A 10,717-nucleotide genomic window follows, 5' to 3' on the forward strand; every position below is an offset into this window, starting at 1 on the left:
AGCTTAAATTCCGCATATACCAAGTGTTCCAATAAGCACGATTGGTCATATGTGTATCAGACATGCACGATGTAAAGAACGACGGAGGTGCTGATTCGTCAAAGTTTCATCATTTTGTGACTTATATCGCATTTATCAATAAGATATCTTTCGTTATGTCCTCTCCCTCCCGTTAATGTAAATACCATTATTGTTATTATCAACTTCATAATGCTTTGTTTAACAACAGGTCTAATTTCCATTAGTGTCTTTTATTTAGACTTCCTCGAGGCAGTCAGAGGTAAGGTGTCGCAAATCACGCCAGATCCTCTAAACCGCCCCCTGCAGTCTTTTATTTTAGACTTAAGGTCTGTGTCTTACAGGAAAACAGCAGTTTTTGATTCATTCCTCTGAAAATTTTTGAGTAAATTACAGCTAAGCTTAGGCAAACGCAATGTAGGTTTTTCTTAATAAAAAGTTCAAAGATGCGATATTTCCATCCACACTCAAGAAATTTACAGATTTTTCTGATGGAGGCCAGAAGGATTCAGGGGTGTAATTTGCTATGGAGTTCAGGGAGCAACAGTTCCCCACTCCCAAAAGAATCTTAGTTTACCCCCTCCCCATGCTAAAATGTACTTATTCAAAAATCTTGTCAAAACTAAGATAAGCCTGCATAATTCAAGCATCTACAGAAACGGGTGTTTTTCTTTTGAATAAGCTATATTTGCCTTCATGGTGCTATACGGCAAAATTTTTAGTTTTCCTGTCATTTTCACTTTGTTAGGGAAAAATTTGCTTTAAGTTTGCCCCCCCCCTCATGATTTTTACAAAATTATTCGCAGAGGATTCAGATGGAGTTAATGGTTAAAAATGAAAGCTGTTAAACCAGGAAAGTATATTTTGATAGATTGCTATTCCTAAAACCAGTGGCGTAATTTTGTCAAAATCTGGGAGGGGCAGTTCGTCAATTTTTCCAAATCGAGGGGAAATGACAGTGAAAACTGAAAAATAATCCGTACATTACCATAAAGGCAAAGATAATGGCTGCTAAAGAAAACTGACCCGTTTCTGTAGACACTTGGATTATGCAGGTTATCTTAATCTTGACAAGATTTTTTGCAGAAACTGGATTTCACCTGTGGGGGGCAAACTGAGATCTGGGGAGCAAACTTGGGTCTGGAGTGGGTGATTGCCACCCCCTGCCCCATAGGAAATTACGCCCCTGCTTAAAACCCATTGCAGACCTATCATCTTATTTTGGATGAGTGGGGAGAGCTGAAACTATATTTAAGTGTCCTGTAGATTCTGTGGTCGGCGAACATGACCAATGTTGGGTTAATTGTAGGACCCTCTCTGTAGGACCCACAAAAGTAGGCAATTAAGATGTAAACGTATTGGAACCGCCACTATGCAAGATCCATCCTTGGTCTCCTAAAGAAGGAGGAAGGGTGCCTAAAAGTGCATTCCCAAAACTTACACCCCTTCCTACAAAAGAAAAGCCTGTGTGCATTCCTGGTAGATTGTTATTTAAATATAGTATCACTTTCTGGCTTATATTTCGATCATAACCCCGAGAATAAAATCATCTGATAAGCTGAAGCTGAAGGTCTGATTTACGTTAAGATTTATTGAGTTTTTGGGGGGTGTTTTCTCCCTTTTTTGAAAATAAGGCTCCCTATTATAAAAATCCCTTAATCCATCAAAATTTCTTTTTCTTCTGAGGGTTAGAGCCTTTGGTAGGTAGATAGTAAACGTAATAAAATTTATATATTTGCAATCTGCATAAAAATCCAATTCTTAATCTTACTGCTAAGAATAACCGAAACAATAGTTACCATTCCTGATTCAGTCTTAGAGGGCAATTTTTTTTCACCAGACAGTAATTTTGAAAACACGTTTTTCAACTTTTGATCACTATGGGCTTTGGTTCACTCTTTACTAGGCTGCAGCTGCCTCTGCTCATGATTCGCAGCATTTTAAAGTTTGCATCATCTTGCAATCACCTTTTTGCTCAATATAAAATTTAATATTCATTTAAGTCGCTAGTTCTAGTTTAACTAAAAACAAATCACCCCTTTTTCGTTAAAAGAGTGTGTCATCTACTCCGTCTACAAGCTCAGTGTAATATCAACCAGGGAGAATTTTGCTCAAGTATCTTGTTGACAGACGTAGGTTTGATAGTTTTGCTTATATCTAGTTTAGACTATGGTATGTTAATTTTGTGTTTAAGCTAGATTAAGTAATTATTTGATATAAGGTCAAGGCTGTCCCACAGGCAGAGTGCTTAGGGTATTCAAACCTAATGAGGTCTAAGAAATTAAAAGTTGGAGTACTGAATGGCATTACTCTTTTGTTGCCATTATCCTCTTGCGATATTTGATATTTGGTTCTATGATTTGATTTGAAGTAAGCAATAAATTATTTTTCAAGCCTTTCTGAATTTTTTAGTTTTCTTATTCATTGAAACTATCAACAAGCTTTTCATGAAAGTAATTTTGAAAGCACATGACTTAAGACAAGGTTTGCAGCTAAACTGTCATGCATCTTTCCTGGTCCCTAGTTTGTGCTTTATATTTGATTGAGAAAGTGCAGCCTTTTCAAGGTTATAAAAGCCTGTATTCAGCAGTTTTATTATATATACATTACTCCAACAAAATTCAAGGCACTAAAAAAGACATTAAAAATAAAAGAGAAAAATAATTTCAGAAAGTTATGAAAAATTGGAATAATACCAGTTTGAAAATCTATCATAGTGGATACATAACAATCTGCATGTTTTTTTTTTGACAGAATTTAAAAATGGAGTGCCGTTTCCAAGTGGTGTTGATAGTATTATATGTTTTATAGCTGACATTAACTTATTTCAGAGAAAATATTATGGATGTGCCTCAAATTCCAAGCATGGTTGAGCCTATCACCATTCCTGAGACTTCTACTGTTAAAAATGGTAAGTTATTCAATAAAAAGTTCGGTAACAAACTAAAAAGAAAGCTGCTTTTCTTTAGTAAACAATTGTCTCTTTTTCCTCTTGCTTCTAATGTAATTCTCAGTAAAAATAACAAAAAAGAAAGAACATTCAACTGCATGAAACTATGTAATAAAATAGTTATTTTTCTATACTAAAGTCTAATTTATTAGCTATATATTTTCAGTTTGGGGAGAAAACAAGTCTTCAAGTTTAAAAATTGTCTCTTACTATTTTCTGTTTGCAGGCTTAAAGAATAAGAAAAATTAGAAAGCAAATTAAGGAAGCAATAAGAAAAAAGCATTCTTACTAAAGAGTCTATTTTGTGTGGCAGCCACAATTATTATCTATTGATAATAAGGACTAGTCGTATTGTAATTATCTGTAATAATCTATTATATATTATTTATAGGGACTAGTTTCTGTCTCTTATAATATAATATTTTTAGCCTACAGTCTTTTTCGTAACATTTCTTCATGTTTGTTTTGTTTTCCGTGATTATCTTTTTGTGATGCAATCAAGAAATAGAAAAGGAGTTTATGATAAGGTATATGCTGGTGATGGAAGAGGATTCACCAAGTAATCTTCTTTTTTCAGTTACCACTAAGCACCCCTATTGGTAGCCAACCTAAAAGCTGTTGGTTTTTTATCTTGTGACATTTATTATTTTCTTGATGTCTTTGTTTTGCCATTTTTTATCTCTATTATTTCTTTGGTAAAAAGCACGTAATTCCATCAGGTTTTTTCAACTTGTCTAAATTCTGTCAAGTTTCCAGGTTCTCCCAAACTTTTTATTAAGAGCTGTTCAAGTAGGAGCTGTTCAAATAGATTTCAAGTAGGAGGAGCGCAAAAGAATGGATTTTCCTAGTTGTTTTTTTTTGTAGATTTTAGACACTTCCCCTTTCCCACCCTGCACATATTCACTTATGTTCCAGTTACTGTTTTTTTTTTCATAAATGTTTGGAATTTGTTCAGCACAGCTAAGTTTGGTTATCTAATAGATAGCCAACCATAGATATTTCCTGTTTTATTTTCCAGGAAATATTGTCTTTATATTTATTGAAAATAATATTTTCATCACAAGGATTTGTTGCTGATTTTAATCAGTACTTGTTTTTAAATTTAAGCTTATGCCCTATTTAATCTAATGATAGTTTAAATTCAAGCAGTCTGATTTGTATGTTTGTTGTGTCTTAAAATTGCAAGTTTTCCTCTAGGTCATATTTGCTGTCAATTGAGGATCCTGTAAAAAGGAAGTTTTTTTTTTTTGGGGGGGGGCTGAGGGGGTTAGAAAAATAATTCATATAATTGGTAATAATCTTTAAGTTATTTCATTAGATTTGGAAGGGAAAATATTGCAATTATCAGCTATAGTATTTCAATGTTTCTGTCAAGAGGAAGTAGGGGATCTATTTTCTCTTGTGTATATGCACATGTTTTCCAAAATCATTTTACCATTATGGAATCTGAAACAAAATAAATGAAAGATGCAAAAATTGAAGTAATTGAACAATTTTGTTGTTTGATGCTAAAGGAAACTGGGACTAGCATTCAAAGGAAAAAGCAACATTGCCACCAACTGTTCCTTTCTTTCTTATATTAGATGATTAGCTCACCCATTAGCCTATCAACCGCATAACCTGTGGAAGAATTTTCAGGACTCTTTTTCATCTATCAATCTAGAAATTTTCTGTTGACTATTTGCCAAAGATAGTTTGATTTCTGTCCTTATAAGGGTCATTATTCATTCTTGTGGCCATTGTGTTGAAAAGGGGGAAGAAGTTGGGCTTGTTTTTGTATGCTTTTCTGTTGAATGTGTTTCATGTCCCTTTTATTTATACTTTCTTTCAGAAGTTGAAGAGGCTTTTCCAACTAACCATGAAGAGTTATTTGATTTTCCAAACCATCTTTTGTCTCTTAAAAGGGAACCATATAAACTTGAACCTGACACCCAGGAACTCGGCTCCACATGTTTGGACAATGAAGGTACATCTCAAGTATTTGGTTTTTGTATTATAGAATATATTGGGTAATATTTTATTACCAATATCAATCTCGAATTTTATTATTTTATATCTTGGGGGACTGAGAGGGGAGGCAGGAAAAAGAAAGCATGACAGGGAGGTGTGTTGTCTATTAATCTTTTTTGAATGTTAAAAAGGTAACTAGAAGTTTAAACTTCCAACTACATTAGCCCCCTTGGCAGTTTCTACGACAAATCCTTTCAGGCCATATGGTCTGGCGAGAAAAAAGAAAATAGAATATAGGATACATTCAAACTCTTTTATTATCACTTTTTACTTAGGATGCAATTTATTAGAAAGCAATTAGGAATCAATTTATGCTTAGCAATTTTTCAACATATAATTAAACAAACGGCAAGTAATAAAGATATCATAAAAAAAATCAAATGAGATTAAAAAATATTAGGTATTAAAAATGACTAATCCATTAAAAGGGTGTCCATCAGTAGGTAAAGCGGGAACAGAATTAGCAATTTAACCAAGAAGTAACAAATTAAAAACGAAAAAGAATATTCAAGGAAATAGTGCTCTTGTAAGCAACAAAGTACAAATGGCAGACAAAAGAATTTTACAGATATCAAATAAAAAAAACTCCATTTGAATTAAAAGACACTAAGGGAATGCACAAACTATTGGATAAGCTGTTACTTTGCATACAGTTGCTCACGTATCATAGGGCAAAGGGAACTGAAAGATGAATGGTCTTTTTTTGCCACAATTAGCACATTGAACTTTGAGAGAGAAAAAGTTGTCACTTGGGTGTTCATCGTTGTTGCAAATAGTGTTCACGTTTGATTTTATCTTGTGACTTATTCTGGCAATGTTGACATATCCTGGGTAACTTGCTGTCAGTCGCCATCAAAAATTACCCATAACTGAAATTTATAGCATTAACTTGCCTTAGATCCTCCAGGGTTCCAGAGGCACCCAAGGCATCCACGAGGAGCAACCAGTCATCCCGAATGTGCGCTGCCACCCAAACATCTTTCCACTGGGACTGGATCATCACGTGAATATTGGACAGGTCCCCTTAATAGGTGCCACGCAAGTTGTCCTTAAGTTTACCTCTCCTGTGCTTTCGCTGAGGTTGCCATTCCAAGATGTATCTCAGGATCATGTCTACTTGATGGGGGTCATGTGCCCAAGGTATTGCAGCCTTTGTTGCCGAATGACGTCTGTAACTATGGGCTGGCCTAAGGTAGAGCGGACAATCTGGTTTTTGACTTGATCTCTCATCAAGATGTTCAGAATCCTCCGAAGGCAGTTGTTTCGAAAGCAAGAATCCGTCTCTCTTGTTGCTGATTTAAGTTCCATTACTAGCTCCTGTAGAGAAGTGCAAAAAGTACATTGCTATAAAATTCATTTTTAATTTTGTAGAATAGTTTTTAGATCATCATATTGGTTTTAGTCTGTTAACAGCTCCATCGGTTTGCTCTATCAGCTACACTTCCCGTTCGCTTGACCCTGAATTTGTTACAGTGTTGAATAGTACTTGAACTGTATGACCAGCTCAACAGTTAAATCTGCACACTTTGTGCCCATTGCGAACCAATTGTTTCCATGCTCTTTGTCTTCTCTCTATGAGGCCAAGTCTGCCAGTATTTTCATGGATAGTATTGAGGAGATCCTGGAGTTTCGTCTTTTTCTTATAATCATGGGAGTACTCTCAGCAAAATGCAGGTCGGCTAGATATTTGGCCTTTTCAAATTTCGATCCCAAACCCTGTACAATCTCGGAGTATGTAGTTGATGGTGAGGACGAAGAGGAACGGAGAAAGAACACAGCCCTGTTTTACCGGGGCATGATAAGGTATATTTAGTATTCCCTTCTTGAGTCTGAACACAGTTTTCTTTGTTTTCATATATTGCAAACATTAGGGTCAATATTTTGTCAGGAACTCCATAGTATCGCAGGATTTTCCATTACGAATATAGGTCGACGAAGTCGAATGCTTTCTCGAAGTCCACCAAAGTCGGGTTTTTTTCGCAGCTCATTGCCCGCCGCAGGCATCATCCGTAGTTTGTAGATAAGATCCGGGCAAGATCAGGACGGCTGGAAACCTTGCCGTTAGACCCGCAAGTGTTTATCGAGGACTATCTGGATGCGCCGGAGAATAATCTCTGAGAAGAGTTTACCTAGAATTGATAGGAGACTGATGCTCTTCCAGTTGTCCCATTCTGTCACATCTATTTTCTTAAATATTTTATGACGGTACTTTCTTTCCAATCATCAGGCACCTTTTCAGACTTTCAGGTACTAGACAAACAGTGTTAGCTATACCTCCATACAGGTATTCAGTGATATTTTTATCATCTCTGCTGTTATTCTGTCAGTTCCTGCTGCTCTGCCACTCTTCAGCTTGCGGGTCGCGTGATGAATTTTCCACATCACAAAATTCTTCGGTGCTGGTTCTGAGGTTCGAAAAGGGGCTGCAGGGATATCTGGTGGATCGAAAGGGTCGAAGACTTTTGGTGAGTTTGACCAATGTAAAAAACGAATAAGTATATTATACCCACCACTACCCAAATTGCCAAGAGTCAAATCCTTCCCAGAACTTAGAAAACTGTTTAGTGTTCTAATTTATGAGCATTGTAACTCAAAAGATAAATTTCTAAAATTGAATAAGCCTCCTGAAACTTTTGCTTTGGCTTTTGCAAGAAGCATTTTCTATCACTCTGATTATTACGTCTAATTCATTGAAGCCACGGCCATTTCTAACGATAGAAGGTTGACACACTGGGCTAGGGAGGCAATGGAAATAAAAAGCATATTCTTGCTAAAATTTCAATAAGGTGAGATACTGGTAATTTAAATATTTACCGGATATATAACATTGTTCTCAAAAGTTAACCATTAGCGGATGAGGATAACAATGCTTTTCAAAATCACCTGGGACTAGATCAAATTCAAGACCAATGAGAATTCCAGCAGTAGGAGCAGGAAATAGGATTATTTTCAACGTAATAATTAATTTTTTTTTGTCCAGTTGCTTTAGTGTTCTCATCGAAGCAACTCTATTTAGCTTCCGTAGTGCTCTGTCACAGTAGCAAAAATTGTATAGATAGATATTTGTTGTTTTCACTGATTTGTTTTTGATTTTATTCTTTATCTTTGTTTTTTTGGCAGAATTCTTTCATCGTAAGATTTCTCTCTTTGTTTTTGTCATGGCTGGCCAGTTCGTTTTTAGATCTTTCATTATTAAAAGAGTGAGATTTAACCTGCATTTCCATTCCAAAATTTTTCAAAAATAGGGCGTTTTTCTTCACAGGTTGATTCCAAACTGAAAATGGTGTCAACATATAAGGGAGGTGTGGGGGGTCCACCGCGGCTTCTTTTCTTTTCAGATACATGACTTGTTTTCCTTCTGTAATTACATTCGCTTAGGTTTGCCTATAGTATAATATTTAATGACAATTTAAAAGTCGTTGCTAATCTATAGTGGTTGTCGCAATAAATAAGCTTTGAAGTAAATTCTATTATGGTCTTCCTGGTCTGAGTCATTGAATAATAAAGCTAAGAAAGTAGAATTGGTTTTGAATGGGGATTGAGAGGATTTACTGGGCCAAGCGAAGGTCCACCCATATGAACAGTCGTGTACATAATATTAGTTTTGAGTTAGTCTGCATTTAGACCCCGTTCAGGGAAACATATCTTTTTGTTATTATATTTAACAGTTGGAAGAATACAAGTAAGGTATTTTCTACAATTTGTCCAGTAGTTTTCCCATAAACCAGGCAGGGTAGGAATAGATTTACAAATCACGTTCTTTATTTTATTGACAGGAAGACTTGTTACTCCCAAGGAAAGAGTTAGAAGTTTTTAGTGTAACCCAAGGGCAGGTAAAGTACACAGTGGTTAAATTACCGGTTGATTATTTTGTTATACCCTCGGAAAAGGTTTACTGTTAATAGGATAGTACCAAGCCTTAGATATGCGTAGCTACTTGAGTAGACGCAGGCATTAAATCGCAATTTGGGGCCGGGGCTTTCCCATTAAGCAAATGATGACTCCGGTACACCACACCAATTGCGTCGTGGCCTACCGGTATAACACTGGTGGCTAAATACCACGAACATTAGTGGCAGCAACAAAAGGAGCTATCAGTAAACCTGATAGTAAAAGAATTCCGCGTTTTCAAAGAGACTAGTTGAGTTAGCCCACATAGTGATAGTAGCCTATTGTGGTTATATATAAAGAGAGAAAAAAAAATACGAAATCAATAACTAGATTTGTGAAGATCTATCATGGGCCATTCTTTGTTAGATCAAAATTGGAAATTTTACAAATCAATACATTGTGCAACTAACAATTGAGCAAAAATACAATCGAAACCCAACAATTTTATGCGAGTAACTAAATGTAACATAGGAAAGATGACTTTCATTTACACTGGATAGGTAATTTGAAATAAACGGAGTTTTGGAATAATGTCAGACAAAGGTGAGATTAACTCAAGACTGAGAAGGGGCATTGAAGCCCATTGAAAAGGTAAGAGAATAGAGAGAAATGATAGTGTGGAGGCATTTGAGGGAAAGCACCGAGAATACGAAGGCGAAATACAGGCTGAGAAAGATGAAATAAGAAAGAATAGAAGGGGACGAAAAGGATAGAGCAGCCTATAAAGAAATATACAATACGTATATAGAACGAACAGATTTAGTAAATGAATTACTAGTAAATAATGACAAATGGAATCAAAATAGTCCCAAAAGAAAGAGCAGTGTTGAATCGAAATCCAGCAGGGGCTCACGAAAAAACACTCAAATAGATATGAAACAACAATTATTAAATTTAATGCAGAAAGAATAGCAGAGACAAGAGTAGACAAGAAAGAGAACGAAAGGAAGAGGCTCATAGGATAGCCAGAGAAAGAAAAGGAGGAGGCAGACAGAGAGGAAAGAAAATACATAATGCAAATAATTGCAGGGAAAAATTTTCAAACGTATAAGAGAACCGTATGGGTTAGAAACCCAGAAAAATATACAAATTCGCTGACTACGGGGGAAGGTGTACCGGCCCATAAGACAAATTGGGAGGCTGCGCCGCCCTGTCAGAAAAATGAAATACTTGATATTCACCTTAGGAATTTTGATAGTCGATAAAAATGGGATACGGAAATAAAAATACCACATATTATTTAAACCGAGACACGCGAAAATTATTTTTGTGAAAAATTTGCAGAAAATAGAAAATTGGAGAACACTTATAATGAATATGAGACGCTAACAAGTGCAGGCCAAAATAAAGCGCTGATTGTACCAGAGAATAAGGAGACAAAATTTATTGTACGCGCTTTTCCTCGCAAAGTTCGGGGAATTTTAGTACAATATGAAAAACCAAATGTCGGAATTCAGTTCCCATTTGATAACGAACTATTTGTTTCGGCGGTAAGAATAAAGAAGACTAAAAGAGAGAAAAGAGATATTAAACGGAGCTACAATGAAGTAATGCAGTCAAAGATGGTGGACACTGGAGTCCAAATCAGATTTAACGATGATTTATTATTTTGCGCGAATGACAAAATTGAGAAAAGTGAGAGATGAACAAAGGAGTGTAAAAACGAGGCAAAATTCGGAGATTCAGCTGGCAATGGCGAAAAATAAAAAAATATCGGATTGGTTTTACCTTGATAAATTAAATGAAATTGAGAATAATAAAATGTCGGATGCGCAGTGCCTTATTAACATAAATAATAGGGGGAAAAAAGAGGTCCAAGATCAAAGGTGAATAAATTAAGATTTATAA

General features: G+C 35.7%; 1 protein-coding gene across 1 annotated transcript in view; it reads left to right on the forward strand.

The window, feature by feature from the left end:
* Nucleotides 1-2,829: 2,829 nt before the first annotated feature.
* Nucleotides 2,830-10,717, forward strand: part of LOC148944990 (uncharacterized) — a 43,694-nt gene continuing 35,806 nt past the window's right edge. Inside the window, exons 1-2 of the mRNA XM_089098918.1 lie at nucleotides 2,830-2,929; nucleotides 4,800-4,934. Coding sequence (XP_088955044.1) covers nucleotides 2,860-2,929; nucleotides 4,800-4,934 — 205 coding nt within the window. The 5' untranslated portion in view covers nucleotides 2,830-2,859. The remainder of the gene's footprint in view (nucleotides 2,930-4,799; nucleotides 4,935-10,717) is intronic.

This window comes from Artemia sp. Qi Xiang Cuo, chromosome 13 (genome assembly GCF_049724085.1).
Source record: "Artemia sp. Qi Xiang Cuo chromosome 13, ASM4972408v1, whole genome shotgun sequence".
Lineage (NCBI taxonomy): Eukaryota > Metazoa > Arthropoda > Branchiopoda > Anostraca > Artemiidae > Artemia > Artemia sp. Qi Xiang Cuo.